At 40.4% G+C, this 27,918-nt stretch overlaps 2 protein-coding genes across 3 annotated transcripts in view; one reads left to right on the forward strand and one right to left on the reverse strand.

Annotated features, from left to right (window-relative positions):
* TEX11 (testis expressed 11) overlaps positions 1 to 24,648 on the reverse strand; it is a gene marked incomplete at its 5' end in the record, with an annotated part of 35,745 nt that extends 11,097 nt beyond the window's left edge. The window contains 19 exons of the mRNA XM_082488472.1: positions 614 to 654; positions 1,363 to 1,416; positions 2,059 to 2,144; positions 2,883 to 3,007; positions 4,111 to 4,213; positions 4,991 to 5,128; positions 6,348 to 6,433; positions 7,131 to 7,282; positions 8,026 to 8,104; positions 9,896 to 9,977; positions 11,539 to 11,634; positions 13,217 to 13,274; positions 14,733 to 14,818; positions 19,855 to 19,974; positions 20,057 to 20,137; positions 20,602 to 20,681; positions 21,878 to 21,962; positions 24,016 to 24,264; positions 24,580 to 24,648. Coding sequence (XP_082344598.1) covers positions 614 to 654; positions 1,363 to 1,416; positions 2,059 to 2,144; positions 2,883 to 3,007; positions 4,111 to 4,213; positions 4,991 to 5,128; positions 6,348 to 6,433; positions 7,131 to 7,282; positions 8,026 to 8,104; positions 9,896 to 9,977; positions 11,539 to 11,634; positions 13,217 to 13,274; positions 14,733 to 14,818; positions 19,855 to 19,974; positions 20,057 to 20,137; positions 20,602 to 20,681; positions 21,878 to 21,962; positions 24,016 to 24,264; positions 24,580 to 24,648 — 1,870 coding nt within the window. The remainder of the gene's footprint in view (positions 1 to 613; positions 655 to 1,362; positions 1,417 to 2,058; positions 2,145 to 2,882; positions 3,008 to 4,110; positions 4,214 to 4,990; positions 5,129 to 6,347; positions 6,434 to 7,130; positions 7,283 to 8,025; positions 8,105 to 9,895; positions 9,978 to 11,538; positions 11,635 to 13,216; positions 13,275 to 14,732; positions 14,819 to 19,854; positions 19,975 to 20,056; positions 20,138 to 20,601; positions 20,682 to 21,877; positions 21,963 to 24,015; positions 24,265 to 24,579) is intronic.
* On the forward strand, positions 24,551 to 27,331 carry LOC309675667 (nuclear cap-binding protein subunit 2). 2 transcript variants are annotated; one of them, XM_082488003.1, is made up of 4 exons: positions 24,551 to 24,733; positions 24,988 to 25,169; positions 25,991 to 26,129; positions 26,578 to 27,331. In XM_082488003.1, the coding sequence occupies exons 1-4, from the start codon at positions 24,647 to 24,649 to the stop codon at positions 26,674 to 26,676; spliced, it is 507 nt and encodes a 168-aa protein (XP_082344129.1). In that variant the 5' UTR covers positions 24,551 to 24,646; the 3' UTR covers positions 26,677 to 27,331. The 2 variants fall into 2 exon arrangements, with proteins under 2 accessions (XP_082344129.1, XP_082344130.1); XM_082488004.1 differs by having other exon boundaries at positions 25,075 to 25,169.
* Positions 27,332 to 27,918: the final 587 nt, after the last annotated feature.

The raw sequence follows: 27,918 nt of genomic DNA on the forward strand, positions 1-27,918 counted from the left end.
CATCTTTCAGCAATTTGCTATTACTCCTTGCAGTTTTCTAAGCCTTAAACTTAATTTTTAAAATGCTCCCTTTTAAACAGCTAGAACAACAAAGACTGCCATTGGCATTTAATTAATGCCAGTAGAAAGTTATGCTGTTAATTCAGTTGACAAAACCAAACTTCTTCCTTCTGTGGTAGCCCTGCTACTAAAGATACTAACTTTGATCCTGCCACTGCAGTCAAGAGTAGGAGACTGCCACTTGAGGACACCCAGGCTGTGGCTTGTACCCAAATATCTGTTGTTTGCATGCACGGCCTTATGAAAGATTAAAGGGAAACTCCCCCAGAAGAAACCGCCCCTTTGTCTGAGAGAAGCTCCCAAGTACAGGCTTTACCAGAAACAGTTTTTCCATCGCTAGCGTGCAAGCTTTCCATAGCGAAAACCTGCAGCAGAGACCCAACTTCACAACACCGTTGAATCTCCAGTTTTCATTTTCACTGCTTTCAGTGGGAAGTTGGGAACCTAGACTGAAATAAGGAGTCTAAACATTTCGTTGGTAGGGACCTAATCAAATCACAAAAAGCTCACAGATGGAAGAACTACAGAAAACGTAAATAGAACAAAAGCATACCCAAGGTCAAGTAAGTCAGCACTGAGTTGATATCTTCATCTCTAGAATGGAGGAAAAATTAAGTTTTAGAAAATGTTTACAACAGAACACATTATTTATGTTGGAATACATCATCTCCATAATTATGGATATAATCGTTCTTCCTGTGACAAACTTCTCAGGCATTAGAAACTTCTAGCATTTCAAGATGCAGAAGGAGTACTGAAGGCCTGCACAAAGTTTTACTGTTCTGTAGCAGTGAAGGTCATTGTAGAAGTGCAGCAGGAGATTTTCTCAGTTGTTGGGGCTGCAGGTTAAACTTCAAACCCTACTGACACTACACCGTTTTCTTTACAGTCAAAATTCAGCAATACAGTTCTCCGACTTCTAAGCCAACATGCCATTTGTGAAGTTGCCAGTCTTCAACAAGGGAGGTCCCACTCTGAAGTTCTCACTCGGAACTTCTGCAAGATATCACTTGCTAGCGTCAAAGAGGTTGCTTAGCTCACATTCCCCATCAGAAACACCTGCCAGTCTTATACATTAATAAAAGAGGAAGGCAAAGAGCAAATATTTAAACGAAAGGTTATCCAAGTAGAAAAGACGTTCCTATGTGCTGCCATTAGATTAGGTTGGGAAGTCATGCGGGTAGACATTTTACTAGCATAAAAACTAATCTCTTGATTACTCTGCAAAGCCCAGCAAAAAAAATATTACACCATTTGTACAACATATCATTTTCTTATGGTGGATTTTTCAAATGGACTCACCTTTTTTCTTCATTTTCTGCCATGACCTTTGACAACATGAGACGAACCAAACATCTAAATATGAGAAAAACAACCAATGAAGAAATAAGAATTTTTTTCCAAGTTTACTTTGTCCTAATTTTCCAGAAAAGATCCCACTTTTCTTCCTTACGCTATCAGCCCCTGGAACTCACTGGAGAATTCAAAGTGTCAAACAGAGAATAAGATTATACCATTTCCCACTCTATTGCCTTATTTTGTATATCACTTTGCTAAATCATGTCATAGTAAGTAAATAAATGTACTTTAACAAAGTAACTTTAAGCAAAATATTAGAATAAGCGCATCTGTCTCGTGATATTTGTTTTTATAAACATGGTGGAATATTTCAATAAGAAGATACCACTCCATCAGAGGATAACAATGAACTGGTGTTTTCACCAAATATATTGTTGCAGTCTCAGAGTCGCTGTTGCTCATCTGTTTAAATCACAACGTAGTCATAAAATTCAGAGCAACTAATACTATTTGCTTGGGAGAGACTTGGAACATCTGTAGATATTAAGAGTTCAGGCTTGACGTACATCTGCAGCATCAAAAAGACTGCTAAATAATCTTTCATCTACTCTGTTTTCCACCTTCCTCAATATAATAAATTCTTTTTGAAAATGAAACCAGAAAAATTTCTCTTTCCTTGTAAATATTTTGAATACTCACTTTAAAGCTGCAAATAATTGTCGGCAGTCTTGTAAATGTTCAGACAAATACTCCAAAGCCTTGATAGCCACAACTTGTTGTTCATTCTGAAAATAAATTGAAATGTTTTGTATAAACTGCACTACTTCAGTTACCACCAAAAAAAAAAAAAAAGCCAAAAAACCAAAGCAACAGCATACTCCAAAAGCCTGTGCAGCCTATGAGCAGGAAAAAGAACAAAGGACTCTGCACAAAAGAGCCTCAGAGTCAAGAGAAAACCATAAGCAGAGATCAGTACAGGCTAGCAAGGCTTTCATAACTTACAGTGCTATGAACAAAGCCCTAAAAGGCAACCAAAAGCCTCTTCTAATTATGCCAGTGTAATCAGCCAGTTCAGATATCACTCAAGTCACCAACCAAGAGGCAAACAGGAGGGACAAGAGGATTTTCAGTCTTTCATCGCTGTGTATTTTGTATGTGTATTTTGTACACAGGTTCCCCCAGCACGTCAAAGACCAAATCCCAGAGGCAGGAAAAGACATAACATTATGATAAGGAGAATTTCACAGAAATACACCATGTCATTTCCAGATACCAACATTTGTAACTCAGAATCCTTTATTTTCCTGAAGAAATATTAAAAAAAATACAATTTCTTTACATGTGCAATCAATTTCTGCTTTGCATTACACAACACATTTGAGTGAGACCTTGGTCACAGAAGCACGAAATACTTAGAAATGCATGAAATACATAGAAATATTAAAAGTAGGCCAGGTTACAAAGGTTACCGCTGTCCTACTTATATCAATAAAGCAAAGAAAAGACAACATTATCTGCTCTACCTCTAAAGCAATTTGAGCAGCTAAACTCAGGAGGTTAGTGCCTGTATTTTCATCCACTCTCAGCTTGTCTTCATGTTGAGATGACTTTTCTGCTAGCTTTCCCATTTCAATAACTGCTTCCACAGCTGAAATATACACAGGGAAAAAAATATTTTTTTTATAGAAGCAATTGGAAGGTGGAACTTGCTGTTTTAATGAGGCTTTAGAAATGACTTATGAAAGGCTATAATTTATATTTTTTTCATATTAAAAAACCAAGACAAGAAAACCTGACCATACCAGCACTTCTCCACAATTACGCATTTCTTCCTAGAGAGGTGCGAAAAGGCTTTCCAAGCTACTAATCTAAAGAAATAAGGATGCCACAGAAATGAAACCTATCTCACATCCTCAATTTTGTTCTGCTAAATAACTGTTTGTCACTGAAGACAGAAGACTTTCTCTAATACATTGTCTGGGCATGATTCCAAGCTCCCACATCTTGGCTTATGCTAAGGGTGCTGCTGCTTTTATGTTCACACTGTGCTGTGGTTCCCACTTTATATTATGTGAACAAATTATGCTGTCATTAAAAAGATGTATAGAGAACAATTAATTAGCACAGAACTCATCGGAAAATAAGCTCTGCATGTTACTCTGTATTCTAAGTAAGTATAGACTGTATTTCTCAACTTCCATTTCTTGAGCTAAGATTCTCATTAAAATATGAAACGGCAGAACTCATTATAAAGAAGAAAGTGTCTACAGAGATATGTCATTCTGTAAGTCATCTCGGTAATTCATGTATTTTCTAGTAACTTCAGGCTCTACTTGTCCAGAGAAATTAAGAGCAGCAATAATGGTTCCATTAAGGTTCATTTAGCTCAGTATCCTTTTTTTATATTGTACATGAATGCAAAAAGAATATTAGAAACAGTAAATATACGATGATTCTTACCCTGGGATGCTACTATAGCTTCTGCCCATGAGAAGATTAGAGACTTCCTAGCCGGAGGCTCCTTCCACACAATATCAGACATGGCAACGGACTCCACACCTTACATATTGTGTGCAAAAAGCATCTCACTCTGACAGTTTAAATCTACAGCCTGACAGTTTCAATGACTTTCTAGACCCTTCTTCTAGCTTCCCTCTATTGTCTTTCTCAAGACGAACAGGCCAAATCTGCTTAGTGTTTTCTAATATATTTGACACTTCTGCTCCTCATAGTGGACCCTTTAAGTTCTACCTTTATCAGTATCTTTCTCCATCACTGCAATCTTATAGACACTGAATTTAGTAAAGATGCTGTTTGGATCACACCTCTCTGCTTCTTTAACTGCCTCTTTAGCCTATTCACAGAAGAGATTAAAGGAAATCAGTACAATGACATCTTGAAATCAGTAATATGATTTGCAATAGAAGAGAGCTAAAAAGATACACAAAATGTTAATGGTTACATTGTTGATATTTATTATAATTACTCAAGATATAATACTGTAATTACTCAAGAAGTTTGGTTTGACAACATCTTCCCTGGAATGAAAAGTAAAGTGACCAGAGCAGAAGACAGCACCAAAGGCCGACGACGACCAGACTGAGAAAAAAGCCAATTCCTCAAAATTAGAGATACACAATCAGAAAAGAAGAGAAGCTGGGAGAATGATGAAAAATTAAACTCCCTTCTGTCACTTTGAACTGTGAAGTTTAACATCCCCAAACCAGAAGGCCTAGGTAGGTAAAGCAGGTGCACTTCTCTGCAGAGGTGAGGGCTAACACGCTGTTGTGGGAAGTTCTAGTGAGACACGTCAAACATTTTTCCTGCCAGGGTTCATCTGTCTTGAAGAGAGGAGGACCTCTAATCTGAGAAGAAATGCAATATACTGAGGCATGGTCACACACCTGTGGACTGTTTCTCCCATTAGAATGATAGGGGATACAAGAGGCCTCCACAGCAGCTAAGAAGATGAACAACATCTCTCTGCCAGACAATACAAGGCAGGCAAAGACAGTTCCCTCTCTCAAAGCAAAATACAGTAACAAAGATGTAAATTAAGTCCCAATGACACAGCTACAAAAATAAAAACAATGCAAATAAATAAATATGTATACATATATATTATACATACCTTGTCAATTTGTTTCAGATGAATATAGCAAGAAGACATGTTTCTCTGCAGCTTAGCCAAGTTCTGATCTATCTGCCCAGGCGTGTAGAAGCTGACAGAATAATTGTACCAGTGAAGAGCTTCAGAGTAGTTTTTTGCCTAGGAAATTTAAAAAATAATAATAAAAAAAACAAACAAGCAAAAAAAAAAAACCACCAAAACAGAAGAAATGCAAAAAACAAACACACCCTTATTTGGGTGATTAAACTGCCTATGTTACCCCAAATTTAAAGAAAAAGGTCATAGGAAATTAAAGATTTAGATAATCAAGTATATTCTAGTGTAACCTTTCCCCTAGAAGGGCAATCATTGGTCCCACAATACAGGTAATATTCATTAGGAGAACTGATGCTTTACTTATTCCTACTCTTCCCTTATTCTTACAGCCATTATCAAAGACAGGACACTGAACTAGATGGGTCACTCCTCTGACCCAGACAGGACATTCTTATGACAAAATACAAACGAGAAGTATTATTTAAAAAAAAAAAAAAAAATTCTCTCTTCATGACACAAAGCAACTGAAACTAAGAGAAAAAGACAAAAGTGCTTATCCCATTTAGACTGTGAACCTTGATGATACTACGCTGAAGTTGGTACTCCCAATTATAGCTCCAATTTGGAGAGAGATTTTATTTTAAAATGAGGAGGAAGAAAGCTATGTCATCAGCAAGATTCCTTCTTGGCTACACAGATGAGAGGTAATAAAATGGCACATGTGTTTTTCTTTATATATTCAAGAAAAGAGCTCAAGACAGAAATACAAGAATAGGACATAAGCTCATCTTCTCCAAATACTGACAGAATCGAAAGGTATCTGGTTTTGAATAACACAACTTATATATACTCACAGTACGAATGTATATGAACCAAGAAACAATGTAAGCATCCAAAGCTACTTTATATTTAGGCTAAAAAGAAAAATCAATGTAAAAATTATAACATTTAACGCTCCTTAAAGCAACAACTGATCAGACAGTAGGAATTATAAAATAAACAGCCCAGTGTAAAGAATATTTTCAGGTTTCTGTACCCTTTCCAGGACAGAACCAGAATGATGGGCTGCACAGGTTTCTCGGCCGATCAATTCCAGCCATAACGGTTCCCACATACAAACCCCGAGATGAGGCTACCTGAAAGTTGATGCCGTACTGGAAAACAGCACCCAGCTGTATGAAAACAAAACTAGTGCCAACTGGAACAGGGGTCTTAGTAACAGCTTGTACCCTGACCAAAACCAGACATACCAAAGAGGTCAGAAAAAGCAGATTTTCATTTTCACTGTTATAAATAACAACAATACTGTTTGGTCCCAAACCTCATAATGCTTGGCAGCTCTGTCCCACAAGATGATGTGCAACCGGTTCAAGGCTTCAGGCAAGAGTTGTTTCCCAGTATAATGACCTGAAAAGATATTGCAAATCATCACTTTACAAGAACTTTACGAAGCACGCTGAGAAACACTTAAGAACTATCTGAGAAAGACTGTCCCATAGCCTACAACAAAAAGCACTGACACAGCAATAGTTTCAGCCAGGACCCAGTGTTTCATATCCTGCTTCTGAAAAAACAAACAAACAAACAAACAACAAACAAAAAAAAACCAAAACAACGGGTAAGAGAATAAATATTTTCATGCTTGAACAATGTAAATGTGGCTCTTGCATCTAACTCGATGCTACATAAAATACAGTCTGATTTCCAGCAGATCTGACAGTCAAAAAAATACTACAGTGCTACAGGTGCAACAGACCTGAAAAAGAAACTGTTATTCAGCTGCTTAAACCTCTTTTAATACTGACACACAAAAGCACACTGGGCTGGACAAAGTATTAACGTTACACAGAACTTCTCAGAAATGCTTCTAATCCCACATGTATCAGTCACACCCAGCCTACACTAAGAAGGAGGAATTGTCCTAGCAAGTGTATTTAACCCTGAGCTTTACCGCGATTGTCATTTGTTATGGAAGTGGAGAGTTGCCATGCAAAAGAAACACAGAAAGAAAGATTAGAATAAGCAAAAAAGTGAAAATCAGAAACCAAGACTTTAGCCAACTAAATGCAGCTTTAGTAAACAAGAGCAGAAGATGGATACACACCTATAATAATTTCTTCAACCTTCTGCTTAGCAAGCAGCTCCCTCTTATTCTGCAACAGGAACTCGATGTGGAGTAGGGTAATTTTTCCAAGGTCAGGTGAAGATTCAAATCTTTCAGCAACAGATTTCAGAAAATCAAAACCAACTGATTCCCTATTCACACAGATGCATTTTTAAGAGGCTGCACAAGAAGAGCTGTTAATTTTCTATTCTAAAAAATAACATATTCACACCGTACAGCATGTTTCTCATTTATACTACTGGCAAATAATCACACTGAGAGTGATCCAAGGTATGAATTTACTGCACTTCATCTATTCAGTAGCAACTTCCTATTAGCACACGCTTGTTCCACAGTATTCACAAGAGAGCTTACTCCTCACGATGAAAGAGTAAGAATTTACTGCAAGACAGATGCATATACATAGGTAATCATAACGGAGCATTCAACAGTGAGAAATTTCATGTCTCGATTTATTTTGCAGTAACTTGTTCATCCTTATACTGTTTTTCACAAAAATGACTCTAGGACTCCAAACTCTCATTCTGAGGGTCAGGTAGTTAATACGGATGAAAGATTTCAGTCAGATAATTCCATACTCATATATATATATTACTCCAGACATATATTAAAACTACATAGGGAGAATCTTATCATTCCTAAGTAAGGCTACAGCATAGCAAATTGCCACTCAACATTATTTCACACCCTGTTCTGCTGCTGCCATAATCTGTATCACCTTGCTATAGAAAAGACAGGCTCCCTCTCAAAACTGTTTCCCTACCTCTGTGAGTTTTTATTTAAAATAAAGCATCATTGTATAACAGATGTTCTTTGCTTATAAAACAGCAAAACCCAAATATTGTGTTCACCCCACTTAGTGATGCTTCCATACCTTCCATGCTCCAGCAGCAGTTTGGCAGTATTCAAACAAAAGTCTAAAGACATCTCATGGTGCAGGAATTCTGCAACAGCTAGACAGAACACAAAGCAGTTGAGATTATTTAATCAAGTTAGACACTTAACTGCTCGATTTACCATTTACATCTTACAGCTTCTTTGAAAAAAAAAAAAAAACAAACAACAAACAAACCAAAAACAGATAACCCCCCCAATATAATAGTTATAAAACAAAAGAACAAAAGGAAGAATAAAACATGTCTATTGTGCTTTGACTTTCCTTTCACTGTACGGTTAATGTAGTACTACAGAGAGGTGACAGACCAATAGCCCTGGAATTCTAGCCCTGTCTCTTTAAACAGGAACATCACAGGCATTAGTAGCACAAACTTTTGCCTCAAGCTGCTTTCCATCAAAATGTCTCATCCTTATCCAGCAGGAACCACTTAAGACTGAGGTCAGTGCTCAGGCTGTGTGGTGGTATCACACGGCAATGGGAATTACTTAAGCCTAATGCCTTTAGCATCAGCTGTTGAATTGACTGGTGCTGATAAGTAGGGATCCGTTTTAGACCACTCAGATAAAGTTTAAAAATTGCTAGACTGTGCTGGATGACTAGCAACAAGATTTATACATTTGTAGCTTGGATGAGATCAGAGAAAGAACATACAGGGACATGACTGTAACAGTTGTTAAAGGAAGCATTTCTAAGGCACCTGTGTGCAAGTGCACAAGACAAGATTTTAGGCAAATGCCTACAACTTAGCAGGAACCTTTACACAAAAGAGAAAGAAGTTGCAGTGCATGGACAAAACACTCTCTTCTGCCAGCCATACAAGAAAAGACAGGCATGCACTCATTAATAAACCCGTTTGAAGTCTTAGTGCTACTAAATATAAGCAGAGTGTGTTTTGATAGGCAACACTATGGCTTCACAATTCAAACTTCAGAACAGAAGCCAACTATTCCAATGGTAAGTTTTGCTAACTGTCCACTTGAAAGCTGGCTGAAAATCCCCAGGAGCAATCTGGAGTTTTCATTCCTGCTAGCCTGGCAGCATTCAAACCATTCAGCTCTCTGCAAGAAATTCCTCATCTCATCCTACATTTATTTCTCAGAGCATTCATCGCGCATCTGATGCTTTCCATCATGAAGAGTACAAAGCCTCTCTTCCATAAGATTTCATTATTTATGGAAATAAATTTCTTCTGATACATTACCCTTTCTATATTAATGTCCTCCTGAAAACTCTCTTCTCCTGTCATGCCAATAGAAAAATCAGTTCTCTTCAAATAACAAGTTTGAGGAATAAGGAGAAAAGAGTTTACATGCCCTAGACAAACTAAATAAACTCTGGTAACACAGGTTTATAACAACACACTGATCAGCACTTGATGCCTCTTGGCCAAAATCTGCAAGATCACACACAGAAAACAGCAATGCTTCACAAGCCTTCCTTCTATGCTGACTGCATAGGAGACAATCCACCTTCACCCTTTTTGAGTAACCTCAGGCATATGTCTAGAATAAACCATAGCTCTACATTGCTATATTTTCACTGTCTTCATTCTAACAGGCTTCAGAGTCTTCCCCCTTCCCCATTTCCAGCAAGTCTAGTTAAACTTTCAACAAAAATAAAATCATGCTTAATTCAAACTTATGTTAGCACCTGGGTAACTCCTCTGTGAACACTGACTACTATGTCTCACACTCCAAAACTAGAACGACATTTAGCTAATGAAGATTCCTCTAAAGCACATGAGAAAGGGATTTATTTTTTTTTCTTTTCTATCTACAACTCAGGCCGTCTTCCTGGATATGGAGTAGTATGACCTTACTATGAAACCCATTCAGAGCTGTGATACCTGAGTTGATATCTTCATCTGATGCTCCACTTTTAAGAAGAATTTTCATTTTCAAAAAACATCCTGCTGGATGCAAATTCTCCTGTGCAATGAAAAACAATACATTACTTGGACAGCTGTTTATAGAACATGGATCTCATGAGAGTCCAGCACATTTGTAACACAGACAAATATCAGGAAATCACATACACTCCACGGTATTCTTCAGTTCCATTTTATTGACTGAAGCAATAGGTAGGCAACTGGTAATAATTTTTTCTTAAATTTATTCTTATACTGTCAAAAGACCATGCGGACAATGAAAGCAAGAGATACAATTCTTATGTTGCTGTGGCCTATTTCCAACACTTTCAAACAGAAGCTGAACAATACTGAATGATAGAAACATTTCCTGCTTTTTATGTGTGAATTGGCTGGACTAGTCTAGAATTAATATGAGCAGAATTCAATGTAGCTTATAGTAATACAAAATGTAGGACAGAACAACAATGGGAACAAATGGAAATAATGAAGACTGTATACTAGAGCTCTTGCTAAAACACTGCACATTTCAGCCTCTAGAATAAAAATTTTCTTCTAGTTTTCCATACCCTCATGCAATATCAAAACATACATTATCAGAAATTATGATAAAAACACTTCCCACCTCAAAAGGTTTTGCAAAAGTAAATACAATAAAAACTGCAAAGGGCTTGCATACTGTAGCAGCATGTTATTTGAATTATTAAAATACACTGCTTTTTATCCTGATCTCATGAGCACGTGCATCATCATCTGTCTGAAAGTTTTAAAAGCATGTAGAAAACTGAATTTGAGCTTTTATTTTAAACAGGATTTTATACTTAAAACTTGTTTTGCATGAAACAGATAATGGAAATTTTAAAACGGTCAACCAAAGACAAATATAAATTTTTGAAATTTAAGTTACTCTAACCTGAAAAGAGAGAAGCACAAAATTAATTCAAGTCTTTAGATGGGAAAGGGAATTTCTACAAGAGCAAGGGACCTCACTGTAGTGACTGCTTAGAGATATATGAACTTTCTTCAGGGTAGCCGGTCTGTTTATACAGCTCATTTTTCAGGCACCAGAAGAAATACATTCATGTTAGTAAAGTGCAATAGCTAAATTAATGGTTTGAAATAAGACTGATGTAGCATGGCTACACAGCTTTCAAAACTGAACTCTGTTTGACACTTGCTCAAATATTTGTACAGATAATGAGATGGGGACTCAAAATGTAGTATGGGCATATCCATCATAACCCAAAGCAAGACAAAGTCGGGTGCGTAAAAAGCCAGCTGCTATAAATCTCAAGTAGACCACGCTATAGTTTATTCTGCTTGTACAGTTTTCTTGAATATGTGCCTGAGAAATTTTAATCATATCATTATCAAAAGACATCACTATTAATAGATATGAGGCAGCAAGACAGCTCTACACCTACACACAAATAAGTATTTCTCTATAAAAAAGCTGGGAACACCAAAACGTGCATATGAGTATGAAAACCAAAGCAAATAAAACACACCTCTGTCTGATGTCAAGGAGAACACACCAGTGATTAATGTGGTCCATATTATTATGTTAATAAATGCTTGAGTTTTGACCATTGCACACCATAAATACAGTAACAGTCTATTACCTGATTGGCCAGGCTTATAGCCTTCAATGCCTTGTCAAGATACAGATTGCAATCCCACTCGAAATAGGCTGTAGCTAACAATCTCAGCACTTTAGCCTGGACAGAAAAACAAACTGGAAGTTTAAATGCCACCTGAAGAGCAGGAAAAAAACCCAGCCAGAAATGAACATACACATGAATACAAAAGACTTAAAATTTAAGTTAATGAAAAATAATAGCTCTTGGAGTCAAAAGAATACCTGTCTGGTATTGTTGAGGGATATTAGTTGTTTAGCACAAATAATTAAGTTTTAATTAGAATAAGTTATTTAGGATTATAATATGGTGTAATTTGTGCTGTTTGCCTAGCTTTACTCAGCATAAGTAGCTAGATTAGGTGAAGCTTTAGGCCATGATAGAGTTATTTTTCCTTAGTAATTTTCCTAGCAGCTGGTACAGTGCAGTGTTTAGTCTTCTAGTATGGGAAAGATGTTGGTATCACACTGATGTTTTGGTAGTCCTTTTCCCAAGTCCGGGATGCTACTACAGTTCTCCATGTTCTGCCAGCGAGTGCAGGTGCACAAGGAGTGTAAACGAGAAAATAAGGAGGCTGCAATCCTTGGCTGAAACTGCAAATCAATAAGATAGGAGCCTGCCTGCCTGGACACAGAAGAAGAATCCAATAAGATGTTAGAAGACCCCAGACCAAAGACACCATTGGACTAAAAGACACGTGGACAGCACGTGAGGGGCAGGTGTAGAGATCAGAAGGGTATAATTGCCCAGCGATTTCTTTGTTTGGGGTCCCTGTCTTTGTGTATTTGGAGGCACCCAGCCCAGGCTGTTCTTGCTGCTGTACCTTTCAATTAAATCAATTAAATAATTGATTTAATTGAAAGGTACGCCTGAGACTCTGCTGTGGGAAACCTAGGGTCAAGCCTCAAGAAGGAGGAAGCGCACCCAGGAGTAAGGGTGCGTGGGCGACACCATGAATGCTGTGTGAATGCTCAGGCAGCAGCTTCTCCTTTAACAGTATCAGATATAAAGTGATTGCTCAGTTCTGAAGCGTATCCAGTCTTCAGCACTGCAATTCACAGAGGACACGAATCAACTAGAGTTCAGAGGAGAACAGAAGAGTAGCAAGGAAAATCAAAGATCTGGAAAAAAATGAATGAAGGAAGAAATTAAAGAAACAGGAGGTACAAACTTCACCAAAAGAAAAGACCACAACACAAAAATATACATGATAATGGCCTTCAAAATATAAATAATTTATATAAAGAGATTAAAATCTTCTCCATATCCGCTGTGGGTAGTAAAAGGAGCAATAGGCTTATGAATGAGACAGATGAACATCTATCAGAAATGACACAGATTTAACTGATGATGCCTTGAAAGAAGAGGGGGAAGGGAAGAAGAGACAGCCTTTCTGGATCTACTTCATCCTTACTTTCTACAGTGTCATTTCTGTGAAATACTAGAATCAAATGTGATTTAAGTGCACCCATCAGTCACTGAACTATCAGGCTGACGCTCATAGTGACCAAACTTGCAGTGTTGCCAAACTTCATAGCAGATGGCTCTAAAGAGGAGGCCAAAGAATTGCTGGTCAGGTTTGACACGGCAGAGGCAGATGATACAGTGGAGTCAGGTTAACAAAATCCTCCTATTTGTAAACAGCAATTTTTCTATTTCTTACCTGCATTTCTTTGCCAACGGAATATTTCACATCCATCTTCCCAATGTCGTAACTCTGGCTGTCAATGATAAGTGAAGAGTTAGAATTAAATAGGATGACAAGGAAAAATTCAGCCAACCTTCTGCTATGTGCAACATTCCTATCCTTTCCCACTTCTAACCAGTTAGAAACCACATAACTCACACAAAATAATCTCAATACTCACCCTTACTAGAGAACAGAAAATTTTGTTTTCTTTCTAAATCCTCACATTAAAAATTGTACTCAATCACTTTCTTTAACCCGATGCACCGCCTTCTGTAACATCCTCTATTCAAACATTTCAGTATGCTTTATCAGTTTTAACCGCAGGGGTTTTGAAGAAGCAAGTGTTCTCATTCTTACCTGACATATAATACAGTCATACACAAAATTTATACATGATCTGGTCTCAACATCACAGCTAATCAACAGCAGAGACAGAAAGAGAAACTGCGAGTCATGATTCCCCATTCTTTTTCTAAAAGTTAAATGACAGCACAAAGGACCACCCAGGAAAAAAATGCAGTAGTAATTCCACAAAACCAGATTTGATTGCAAATGCTGTGAATGAAGAACTGTTAGAAAGAAAAACAATAACCAGGCATTTGTTTCTTAATCTAACATATTCTCAGTACAGGGAAATCTTAACCCACTAGATGGAGCTACATCTCTTTCTCCAAATAATTATTTGCCCTTTGCAAAGGTTTATTTCCTCCTCAAATTTTGTCACCAGGACTCGGTATTTAATTTTCCCCAATAATAAAATATAAAATAATCTCCAAAGCACCAGCTGTAATTAATTCTGAGCATTTCTACAAATCCTCTTTGACAACATACGTGACCACCACTATTTTGAATTTGATACGTTGCTATTCATTTTCTTCTGACTATTTAAAAGAAAAAGAACAAGAAGAAATAAAAACAAATTTTCTGAGCCGAGGCTGTGACCTTGGCACAAGGACATTCTTAGCCTACGTTTTTTCTTCCTTAGTAGTACCACAATACTTATTTGGATCCTACCCAAACCATCTGTAACTATTCCTTTTTCATCTTGATGTCTACGTCTTCCATCAGTCAAAGACTTGCTCTCAATGAAGCACATGCTTTATGAGAAATTCAAATACTGTTTAAAACAAATCCATTTAAAACCAGTCAGAAGAATTCATCTACTCTTTTCCAAAGTTTTCAAATCCCTTCACTATCATTTATGAACAGCACAAGAACTGGGAACAGCCTCTTCATGACAATAATCTCTTCAGAATTGTTTGGGAGAGAATTGACTTTCATTCTAATGACACAAAAATCGATGTGGAAAGCAGACCTAAATGTCTACAGAGTATGACAGTCACTAAGTATCTGCTCAGCTAATTTGATTCAGTTAAAATCTTGTATTCTCACATTTTTTAATTAAACCTCTACTCTCCCTTGCTCCCCCTTCACACATATTTTTACATCTCAAAAGCAGGATTTTATTTTTTTTGTCATTGCACTTTACCTGAGCCAGAAGGAGCTCTGTTCATACCTCTTCCATTCATAGGTTTCCACTCCAAAATTGTAACAGAGGATTGACAGATAACAGGTCTGCAAAAAAAGACTCGTGCTTCTAGAATGTACTTGTAGAAACATCATTAGATCTATGGCTTTCCAGTTGCAGGTTCTTTAAAATGCATTTTACTCTAAAGATATATCCACTGTTATCACTTCTGACCTTACACAAGGGGATACTGAACATGACAATAACATGGACAGTGGGATCAAGCACACCCTCAGCAAGTTTCCCAATGGCACCAAGCTGTGTGGCACAGTTGACACACTGGAGGGAAGGGATACCATCCAGAGGGACCTGGACAGGCTGGAGAGGTGGGCCTGTGCCAACCTCATGAAGTTCAACAAAGCCAAGTGCAAGGTCCTGCATGTGGGCTGGGGCAATCCCAAGCACAAATCCAGGCTAGGCAGAGAATGGATGGAGAGCAGCCCTAAGGAGGAGGACTTGAGGGTGTTGGTTGATGAGAAGCTCAACATGAGCCAGCAATGCACACTCACAGCCCAGAAAGCCACCCACATCCTGGGCTGCATCCCCAGCAGCGTAGCCAGCAGGGCAAGGGAGAGGATTCTGCCCCTCTGCTCTGCTCTCCTGAGACCCCACCTCGACTACCGCGTCCTCAGCACAAGAAGGACATGGAACCGTTGGAGCAGGTCCAGAGGAGGCCACAAAGATGATCAGACAGCTGGAGTCCCTCTGCTGGAAGGATAGGCTCAGAGAGTTGGGGTTTTTCAGCCTGGAGAAGAGAAGGCTCTGGGGAGACCTTATAGCAGCTTTCCAGCATCTGAAGGGGGCCTACAGGAAAGCTGGAGAGGGACTTTTTACAAGGGCATGTAGTGACAGGACGAGGGGAAATGGCTTCAAACTAGAAGAGGGGAGATTTAGATTAGATACTAGGAAGAAATTCTTTACTCTGAGGGCGGTGAGACACCATCCCAGGTTGCCCAGAGAAGCTGTGGCTGCCCCATCCCTAGAGTTCAAGACCAGGTTGGACAGGGCTTTGAGCAACCTGGTCTAGTGGGAGGTGTCCCTGCCCATGGCAGGGGGGGTCGAACGAGATGATCTTCAAGGTCCCTTCCAACCTAAACCATTCTATGATTCTGTGATTCTATGACTAAAATGTGATCATAATCATGTGGGAAAGTGAAGCATCATTAGCCAGTCCAGGGCATGCAAAACAGTCAGATTCTTGAAACACATGAGGTTGAAGAGTTCAAGAAATTACGCTGAAAAGACTGGGACTATGTAAAGTAAACAATAAAAATTAAAACTTGAGAGAAAAAAGATGGAATATTACAACTTCCTTTTTAAAAATGACAACAAAGTTTTATATAATTAAGTGAAAAGGACTGCCTCTTTCATAGTCGGCTTCTTCCCAGCACATCTCTTTGGGGTTGAAAAAGGATGACCCACGTTACAAGTTTCAGGAGAAAACTGTATTTGAATGCTTGGTTATTCAGAGCACTGTCGCTTTCTGCTTTATCAGTCAGTCCTGACAATGTCTGTTCATAACAACTTGTCTTGCCTTTGAAAGGATTTGCAGCTGTTATATGTCATCCAAAGAAGAGACAGAAAAGTCATTTTATATGCTAACAGGCTGCCAATATTTACATCCATTTTGCCTCTGCAGTAACTTTCTTTTCCAAGTATAAATGATGTTTCTTGCAAGTGACTACAGATTTCAAATCCTCAAGCAAGAATGAGGCAAGATGTTGTGCTACTTCTCTCAAATTTTTTGTTTATCTCATTGCAATCCGGAGACAAAAGCACAGATTCAGTATGCACAAACAAAAAAAAAAACCCACTCTCAGATGTGAAACCGTTACTTTTGATAAGTTCATTTGTGAAGGTGCTCTTTCCAGAACAGAAGGGTTGCTGTATTGAGAGGGTTTCATGCGAAGTGTTTAGCATAACGCTGTAGACATACTGTGGCATACCCCATTCATTTACTTGCATGCTTGGAAGAAAAGTATTTTAAAACTTAATTAAAATACTATTTCAGTGAATGACTGTGTTCCAGGCCTCAAGTGTAACACTAAATATCCCCATAAACCTGGCACCTCTCTGAACAACAAGTGTTTGGATCAATTCTGGCATTTGACCCTGTAAGGAAAGAGTTCCCAGTTATGGTTCACAGACCACTGATGATCCACAAGCTGCAAATCCCCTCCAGCTGATCTGTGGTACTATACATTACCATAACACAACAATCTCCTTGTGATACTCTGCAAGTGCTCTCTGGTACAATGGGAGCCTGGAAGAGTTAAGGACTGACAGCTACCTAGTGGTTGAAAAGTTTTGAGGTCACTCAGCAATCACTAGCTCTTTCCTTTTCTCTCATTGTTTAAACATCACTAAACCAGAAGTAAACTGTATCTCTCATGATCAGAAACCTTTTCCTTGTTTGCATCAGTGCTCCTGGTTTGTGAAGAGCATTCTCATGAGAAGTTTAATATTATTTAATGGAGGAGTTTAAGCAGAAAGCATAAAATTAATTTAAAATGAAATGAGGAACAGTAATGCAAAGACCCCTGTGAGCATTTTCAACAATTCACAGTGAGAAGCCCTGCTGTTATGATTCAAATCAAAGTTAGACCCCTGCAACTGACTACAACAGTGCACTCGGATGCACTGAACAAGGCCTGCAGATCACAAAAACCAATTTAAAATTGGTTGGAGTTTAATTGGTCAAAAATCCAATCAAACTCCAGCTGTATTTCCCCTATTCCCCTTTCAGAATTCACATCTACCCTTTTGAATTTTATTACCTGTACCACAGAGACAGGAACAAAATGTCTCCTACATACTGGGAAAACATTAAAGTCAATGAAAATAAATGTGGGGAAGTATATTCTGATACAAACATATTAGACTCCTATCTTTGCAAACAAAGAAGTAGTCTGCAAATGCTAGACTTCATTTTCTCTGGACCTTGTTCTGTGACACAAGAACTACAAAGAACACAGTTTAGTGCAATGGGAAGCCTCCATTCATAGCTCTACAGCTTCATGAAGATTAGTACTGAGGGTAGTAATAGACTCGCATATCAAAAACTTAGTAAACTCAGTTCTTGTCTTGTCCCATCTGCCCCCAGACAAAATTTCACATGGGTACAAATGAAGAAGCAATAACAAGATCAAGAATTTACAAGAAAACGCAGCTGGTTCTGTGGAAGAGTAGGTGGCATATTCAATTTGGAAATCTTTTTGCCTTGCTTGCTCTTTTGTCTTCTCTCATTCTTTAGGAAGAGTTTATCATTCTATTTTGCATGATAAACTATGGGAAACGAGAAAAAAAAATGAACTTTGAAGAAAAAGCCTGCTGCTTTAATGCAATTTTTTTAGTAAGAAGATCTCTAAGAAGCTACCAACCACAGAAGAGATACACAGTTGAGAGAGCACTTTTCAAAGTCTTATATGGCATATGTCATTCTTTAACATAGAGGAAAGCAAATTTTCAAAGTTTGGAATGATAAAGAAGGGATGATTTCAGTTACCTCTTTTGGCAATTTCATCAACATATCTTTGCAGCGCTGCACACACATCACCGCTTTCTGAAAATCCCCTTGAGCAACTGCCTAAGAAAGCAGTAGAGCATGCCAACAAACCGTTAGTGAGCAACTTCTCTTTAAAATTCATTAAAAGACTGATTCTCTAAAATAGAACTTGGGTTTTTCACATTCAGTGAAGCTAGGTTTGGGATTAGATATCTGTCCTTACAGAGCTACAATATACAATATTACTGTGTATTTCTATGTATTGCCAGATGATAAAGGCATCCAGAAAAACACTGCAGTCAGGTAGTGTGAAAAGGCCAGATGCACGGGACAAGTTCATTCTGATGTTAAGATGATACAACCATTCAGCAGATCTTAAACCACCTCTCCAATAATTTAAGCTTGTCTTTTGTTTCCATGATCAAATTAAAAATTTTGGCCACTGCTTTGGCCTGTTTAGGGAAGCTCTTGAGAATTTTGGAGATAGTTCTCCCCTTCTAGGTACTGAGGTCAGTGGTGTTATGAACAAATGCAGGCAACTAGATTTTTTCATATTTACACTCATATGTATATAGTACTCTACAGCATTGATAAAAGTACTCAGAAACTTCAGTCAAGCACAACACCACCTCACAAAACTTTGAGTTTCTAATTTACATCCTTTGAATTACTGTAATTTGTGTTGTTGATCCCTTAGAAAATCTTTAGCACTCTTTCAAACTACTCTTATATTGCTCTAGGCCTTTTTTTTATAATTATCACCATGATTCTTACCTCATTGTATGGTGCCAGAGGTCGAGACTTTAAAGAAAATATTAAATGTCGCGGAACTCACTATTTGCAGATCTTATAATTTTATACTGATTCTCCCACTGTTTAAAGCCTTTATACATGAAAAGCAGCATGCACGAGGTCATGGAAGAGAGGGTATTCATGTATAGAAAGATCTCTGATGGCATATAATATTAATAGCTTTGATGATGTTCATGAGTTTGCAGAGTCATGAAAGTTATGTTACAGAAGACTTTGCACATGGGGCTTATATCTACTTGTTAGACACGAACCTCAGCTATCTGCAGCCACGATGAATACTACCTTCACATACTTCCCATCAGCCTAGCTGCAAACACTAGCACAGTATGATGAGCGTCCCAAAGTGACTAGTCTTGTTGTATATGTGTTACACGAATGCAGTTTGGGGAGACCCAGGCCCTACACCAGTCCTATCCCACTTCTTCAGTCAAGCACAGGACACCTTCGGAACTGACACATTTATGATTCAGAAAGGTGGCTGTTTGTATTATAAACAGCTGTGCTAGCCAAATCATAGAGCAACAAATCTGAACTAGAAGATACAAACACCACAGCAGAAATGACTGCGATAAATCAGGCAAATTAAAAATCATTAAATGATTGCAACACTGAATGCAAACACGAGATCTGCTATCTTACATCTAAGAGAAGGAAACATATCCCTCAGCAAGTCTTCAATGCCAAGCATTCATACGTGTAATAACTGGGTCAGAGTTTCCCTCTATACCCCAGTGACTTATAAGGAAAACTGGGAAGAACACGTACTGATTCAGCCTGATAAGAGAGTACTTTGAAGAGGTTCTTCTCCACATCAGCTTTGTGCACATGAACATCTGCTTCACCATCGCTCCCCTTAAGTAACTTCGCATAGAGTTTTTCTATACGCTGGAAAACAAAGCATAGGCATCACCCATGGAACTTACAAATAGGTATATTTATAAGAAATTAAAACTGGAAAAGGACTTACACTCATGGCAATCTCTAGAAATCCATCAGCAAGATCAGCTTTTCCAATATCGATCCATCCTTTCCCAGTTTTCATAGACATCTGAAGGAGAAAATCATAAGTGCTTTGCGAAAATATAATCAGTTTTAAGAAAGGCAATGTCAGATCTCATCTTGTTGATGTACCTATCTTACGTAGAAGAGGGGTATTTCAGCTCTTCAATTTCTGACAAGCACCTCTCACATCTGAATGAAGTCCTTAACACTTAGATGCAGCCAAGATTTACGGTGCCCTACTACAAAATATTGTAAGATACTGAAATAAATGCATATGGTGCTCATTTTACCATATGACAAAAATGTGATGCTAACCGCACTGTCCAGAAATTCCTTACTGCATTGGCTGCTCAGCAAGGTATCCCTGTGACAATACAGGAGCCCCTTCAGCACGGATATTCTTCAGAACTACAGGTATATTTCACTCCCTTTCCAAAGCAACCCTAACAGGGTTTGAAGGTTTCTGTGGTGACCAACTGTACTTCATTGCTCAGCCAGCATTAGCCTTACCAAAATCTGTCTTCGAATAGTTCCCTCTGGAGGATCACTGCCTTCACAAAGGCACACCAGTCTGCAAGCAACAAATCGTACTGCAAGAAAACAGTGCAGGCATTCATAAGTTCCCTTTTCTCTCTCTCTCTCTTTTTTTTTTTTTTTTTTTTTTTTTTAAGATATGGCAGAACCTGGCTTTCTCAGAAAGACTGCTTGCCATTTTAAATTACAAGAGAGGAAAATTTGAAAGCTTCAGGAGTCAAAGCAGTCTGAATTTTAGCCAAGCTGCTTAAAACTGCTTTTTAGGCAGTAAGGAAAAAAATACCTATTAAACACTGTCTCTAGTTTAAGTTAAATACATGGTATTCAAAGATTTAATTACATTGCAGGTGCTTACAGTAACATGTCTTAAGAGCCTCAAAATAGCCTTCAGCAAAATAGGGAAATTAAGTTTAATAATCTTTACATTTTCAAAGTAAAAAGCAAAAATATTTTCAGGCCTTCCTTATACATCAGGGATGGAGAAGACAGCACTTAATGTATTTAAAATAGCCTCTCCCTGGCCCTTCAGCTGTGATACAAGATCTGAGAACATTATGCTCTACAATTACTACTTATTTTGTGTAAACTTACCCTTTTCCCTTTACCTGATATAATTTATATGATGCAGATTATACATAATTTTGACTATAATTCCTCAAGACAAAAACATAGGCCAGATATTGCAATCCTGTAGAACCACATAAAGAACAGACTGAGGGAAAAGACCAAAAGCTCACTTCTGCTTTCCCCCAGCCCTGCTCCTAGCTCCAAGCAAACCCACCAGCTGCGTACCTGGCTAAAGTGGGGAAGTAAAAAGAAGATTTAGAGTTTTTCCATATGTAAACATTGATGAGATAGTTACATTAAAGAAACAATCTCACTTGATACAAATTCAGCGACCAACAGACTAAAATTTACATCTCTGTTATTTCCATATATTTTTAAATTAAAGCCATAGCATTAGAAGGCAACTTACAACTTCCTTTGGTCGCATCACCTCTTTATTGATGCTCTGGCACAGAAAGGGGGAGTGATAAGAATGCCTATGCTGACTGTGTCACAAGGAGACCACTAACACACCAGGATGCTCCTTCCTGAACTGTTTATTCAAGCCCAACTGTATATTTTCCTTTATCTACACCCCTGCAAAGATCCAAACAAATCTACAGTGCTATGTATATGCCCCTCAGCAGAGGGTTTTTCTTCTACAGTGCACAGAACGCATGTACGAAGGTATAGAACACATACGTACATTTAGCTCTTTGCTCATCGTTGACCACAGAACCCACGTGTTTGGTCACAGCCCAATTCCACAGGCTTATCGCACTCTCTTCAACCTGAGTAAGAGAATTCCATTAGATTTAATTTTGTCCTGGATTTGGGTCACATTGAAATTCACTACTGGAAAAGCAACCATCTTCCATATGTATCACAGCAATGATCTGTCCACATGTTTGTGTAACTTTCTTTTAGGTTGGAGTCAAAGGTGTGAGTTTTCCATGAAACCGTTATATGATCCCATAGGGAGATTTGGGAAAGTGACTTCAAAAAAAGGCATGCTGAATGGACGACATAGTATTTCTTCAGCTGAAAGTATGGACCATTCTTTCTACAGATCCATCATTTCAGAAGAATTATAAGCAGAAGTGTGTCTCGTAAGATATATTCAGTCTTATTCAGTCTATTCGCATCTTCTAAAAACACAAGAGCACTTCTAGATGAAGCAAGGTAAGAAAGCACATGACTCTAAATCCAAGGCTGACAAGACCTGAAACTAAAATGAACTAATTATTCGTATGATCAATAGGACATATATGTCACATTATCCATCGGTGCCTTCAGCTCCAATTTGAAATTATGCATAATACCGAGTTCTGTAAGTGAAGTGATGGACTTCAGGAACATTTAAATATGTTCCTAAACAAATCCCATTGATCTGTCACATTACTGAAATGTCCTAACCTTTGCTTCTACCAAGTCCTTTTCCAAACTTAGCAAAACACTACCTCATTTACCCTACCCATCTGGGATGAAGTTTTCTCACAAACACTCACAGATACAAAATTGTGCAATAGCATCACCATGTCCAAAATGCAACTGATTCACTGGCAGCTTTCAGAATACATTATGTACATTTTAAACACATGTTGAAAAATTTGAAGGAATTGGAAAAGAGACGCAAGGATTATATCAAGTTTGAAAACTTATCTATAGTAAAGCTTCACCTCTTTTGCCTATCAAGAAGAAAACCAAGTAGTTTAATTATTTTAAATACCTACATCAGGAAACTTCTGATATTAGCAAAGAAAGAACAAAGGCTATTGACTATATACTTTTGTTAAAAACATGATGCAGTCCTACATAAAGGCAATAAGCTCCTGTAACAAACCACCTTGAAGGGCTGCCCTTTCTATCACTTCAGATCCCAGCCTCCCTGGCAAATCTTGCCCAACTAGGAGACATCTTATGGTCCCTTTTACTGAACGGGTAAGATTACAAATTAATGATTTCTCCTTTCTATAAAAATAATTTAGCCCAACTGATTCAGGAAAACTGATGGATACCAGTTTTATGCTCCTGTATTTCTTGACAGGCTGCACTAAGCATACTTTCTGTTGTGACATTTGCCAACCTATCTTGCTCCTTGTCACAAGTTTAGGACTTTCAAAATCAGCCTTCCTTAGGCGATAATCATGAGTTAAAACTCTCTTCAAAATATAATTTTGGAGGAAATTGTTGGACAGTATCTCAGCTGGTCTTGTTCTTATTCCAGATTCACTGAGTTTATTTACTAATCAGACTTCTTTTTGAATAAGGCCTTTTAAAGTGGACGTTTCCTACTTTCTAGGTACTCCTCTAGAAGAAATACACAAGGAAAAATATGCAGGGAAAATACACAGGGGAAAAAAAACTAAAAACCACCTAATTTACATTCATAACGTATGAAAACAGGTACTTCCCTCTCTAATATTACATGCTGGGTCTACCAGGCGGTTAAAGAAACACGCTCGCTTGTTTTCTTCTTCCTCAGGTACCTGCTATCATTATGGGAATCTGCATTCAGTATGAGAAGGACCTCTCCTCAGACCCAGTACCAAACTTGCAATGCATCAGCACTCTATGCCTGCAATTTTTACTTGAAATTACAATTAGATACTACCAAAAAAATCGAAACGACAAAAACCCTTAACGTCACGCAGATACTAGTAACTTTCCCCATTACTATGCGCACTTCTGAAATGTAACATTTCCCACTTTATTCCGCACTTTCGCGCTACTGGGTTAAAAGCCGAAAGAGTAAACCGCTCTGTTTACACTCCGGTTCGCCCGAGGGCAGGGGCGGGGGGCGGCAGGCCGCGCCGGCAGAGCCGCGGGACCGCAGCCACCCACCTGGGCCAGCGCTGCTGCGCGCTGGGGGGCGAAGGGAACCCCCATTTCCCCGGGCGGGATGGGGAGGGGCACCTCGGCCGCGCTCCCGTCCTCCTCACAGACGCTACCCGCCGCCTGGAAGAGCTCTTCGGTGAGGGCGGCGATGCGGGACGGCGCCTCCTCCCTCAGCAGCTCCCTCACCAGCCCTGTAGGACAGGACGAGAGGGGGGAGTGAGATACGGCCCAACAAGAGGCGGCGGCTCCCAGGCGCTGACGGGGAGGGGAGCCCGGCCCCGCGGCGGACGATACCCTCCACCGCCGCCAGCCGCGCCCCGGCCATGGCCAGGGCCAGGGCCGCCGCTCAGTGCCGCCCGCCCGCCCGCCGTGAGGAGATAAGCGAGGCGCCTCTGCGCATGCGCACTGCCGCGGAACATGGCGGGCCCGGCGCCTCCGCCGCGCCAAACCCAGCGTTCCCGGTGGCTCCGCGCCCCGATTGGCTGTCCGGCGCTACCGCCCCGCCTTCCCACCCGAGCGACAGGCACCGGGACCAATCGGACGGCGCGGGGGATCGGTTCCATAGCTTGCCGTCCGGTGGGCGCCGCGGCGGTTCTGGAAGGATCCCGGGATCAGGGCCCGGCCGGCCGCGGGCAACATGTCGGGGCTGCTCCACACCACCCTGAGCGGGCTCAACAGCGACTCCTACTGCGAGATCAGCCAGTATCGCGACCAGCACTTCCGGGTGCGCCCGGGGGCCCGGCCTGGGGCGCGGGGATGGGGACGGCGGGGCCCGGGTCGGCGGGGCCTGGCCGGGGCGGGGGGTGGAGCAGCGCCTGAGGGGAGAGTGAAGCTGTTGCCGGGCCAAGGCCCTGCGAGGAGGCGGCGAACGGGAGGGCATCGCGTTTCCGGGGCGGCGGGAGGTGTCCGCCGGGGCCTGGCGGCGGGAGCAGGGCGGCAGGCGTGCTGACCCCGCTGCGTGCTCCCCTCTGCCCTCAGGGTAGCAGGCAGCTGCAGGAGAAGTCTCTGAAAATATCCTCTACGCTCTACGTCGGCAATCTCTCCTTCTACACCACCGAGGAGCAGATCCAGGAGCTCTTCTCCAAGTGCGGAGATGTCAAGAGGATCGTCATGGGACTGGACAAGATTAAGAAAACCCCCTGTGGCTTCTGCTTCGTCGAGTATCTTTTCTGGTTACCTGCTGCTGTCAGCCCGTGTGTGGTTGCCACCTATAGTTCCTCTCTGCACTGCAAGCTTAGCTGTACTGCTGTGGAAAACCTGTAAAGGAGTGACAGTCAAGTGCTTTCTACCAGTTGCTTCCCTTCCAACCTTGCTACTTCCCCACCACCACTTTAATTGGGAGACAGACTGTACAGCGGTGCCATAGGTGAAAAGTGCTACCACTGCTGTACCTTCTGGAGGTGGCAGAGAGCTCCTTTAATTTCTTAATTTCTTTAATGATTTTAGGGCCAAAATGAGAGCTGTTACAATCGTCAGTGTGAGCTCTTGCATAGCCAGAGGACATGTTAACTTTTTCACCTTAACTTTACACCTGAATAAGCCATGGCGGTATTCCCAAGCACAGGGTACACGCTTGTACAAGTTGTACTGTGAACTGTCTTAGCAAAGCTCTCCTGTGAGGCCTGCCCCTCTTGTTCAAATTCAGTCAAGTTTCATATAGTATAAAAAGGCATGTTACAGATTTCTTGCCCTTAGCAAGGCTTTAACATGTTTTGTTTCATCTGCTTGTGAAATAAGTAATCCAAAACGACTTCTTGTCTGTGCAGGTACTAGCATTAAAGTTCAGAGTCCTTTCTGAGTGGGAGCTGGTTTTAGCTTGGATTTATATGAGTGCAGTTTGTGATCCTGTAGAGATAACAGGAAGAGTAGAAAAGGCTGGAAGTCGGGGTTTTTCTGCTTCTCAAATAAAATAGTTCTCTTTTTTTATCTTGCCTGTACCAAATAAAATAGCACACTTAGTTCTCCTTATAGTACGCTTCAGATACTACACAAGAGCAGACGCTGAACACGCAATGCGATTTATCAACGGCACGCGACTAGATGACCGCATCATTCGAACTGACTGGGATGCAGGGTTTAAGGAGGGGCGACAGTATGGAAGAGGAAAAACTGGAGGACAGGTAAAGGCAATACCAGTTCATACCTTGCTTTTGATCCCCCTAAGACTGTGTACTGTTTTGCTAGTTTTGTCTCATGCAGAAAAACGTGTAAACTGTAAAGACCTGAAAATGCACTTTAGCCACTCTCAGGTTGTTCTGGTAACATGCCTGGTGTTAAAAGCTAGAAATAGAACTTAAGGCCATTTCTGTCTAGGACTCCAGACTTCCTGCAATGCAAGCAGAATGTTCTGTAATCCAAGCTAGTACTCTTAAAATTATGCAGGATTTGAATGGAGGGGGGTGGCGTAGCTGCTAGGCCAATCTAATAATAGATTTCAAAAGAGTCAAAGTGCTTCTATCCTGAACTTCAGTTCCCCACTAGCTGGGCAAGCAGGGGATGATGACTCTGAAGTCCAGCAGGAGACAGGCAGTGCAGGGTACTAATATCTGTGTTACTGCTGTGCCCCAGGTGCGAGATGAATACCGGACAGACTACGATGTGGGAAGAGGTGGCTTCGGCAAGATCATTCAGATGCAGAAAGCAAATCATCAGCCTGCGATCTACTAATTGCCTCATGGCTCCTAGCTCGTAGAGGGCTCTGTCCTTCCAGAGCTAGCTCTGTTCTCGCATTTTGGATTGGGGTAGGGAGTGAGATCCAAGTTCCAGCAAAAGGTGACCCTCCTTAGACTGTGGATATACATGTATTCATTCCCCCTTCCTTCTGACTAGAGAGGATGTTCTGTGCTGTTACAGGGCAACAAGGGAAAAAAAAAAAAGGACAGCTCTGCAGGCTTCTGGGTAAGAAGAAATGCAGCGTGTCACACACACCTTGTATGATGGCATACTCTTCATGTTGCAGCTAAGCAGGTGGCTTCCTCCGGGCTGTGACTGCAGTTGTGGTTGCTCTCAAATGGAACTTTTTAAAAGCTCACCACCATCGGAGCCCTGGGCACCTTGTGGGAACGCACAAGAGATTCATGTTTCTAATTTACAACCTCATCTGCTTACGAAGCAGTATCGCTGTTTGGATGAGGGAAGTGGAACAAGGTCTTATCCACTTGGAAGTGCTTGTCTGCACATCTAGCCCTTGGGTTGGTCAGGGCCTGCAGTGCATTTCTCTTTCTGATGCCCCCAGTGCTGCCTGGCTTTTCAGATCCTCGCTGTTCAGCATGATTTTTGTTAAAAGTTTCTTTTAATTTTTTAAATAAACAGTTGTATGGGGTCTGGCTGAGATGGAGTTAATTTTCCCCCTAGCAGCCCTCACAGTGCTGTGCTGTGTGTTGGTAGCTAGAAGGGTGTTGGTAACACCCCGGTGTTTTGGATACTGCTGACCAATGCTCCCACAGCATCAAGGCTGTCTCTCCAGTGTTTCCCCCCCTTACCCGGTAGGCTGGGGGTGGGCAAGGTCTTGGGAGGGGACAGAGCCAGGACAGCTGACCAAAGGGATATTCCATACCATATGACATCTGCTCAGCAATAAAAGCTAAGAGAAAGGAGGAGGAGAGGGGCATTCGTTATTACAACGTTTGTCTTTTGGAGGAACCACTGTGCCTACTGAAGCCCTGCTTCCTGGGAAGCATTTCCTTGACATCACCTGCTGATGGGAAATAGGGAATAAATCTTTAGTTTTCCTTTGCTTCCACATGGGGCCTTTGCTTTTGCTTTATTAAACTGCCTGTATCTTGACCCACAAGTTCTTTTCCATCTTATTTTCTCCCCAAACGTCCTGCTGGGGAGGGGAGCAATAGAGTGCCTTGGTGGGCATCTGATGTCCAGCCAGGGTCAACCCACTGCAGTCTGTTTTGGCGC

Source organism: Vanellus vanellus (assembly GCF_965231255.1).
Source record: "Vanellus vanellus genome assembly, chromosome: 10".
Lineage (NCBI taxonomy): Eukaryota > Metazoa > Chordata > Aves > Charadriiformes > Charadriidae > Vanellus > Vanellus vanellus.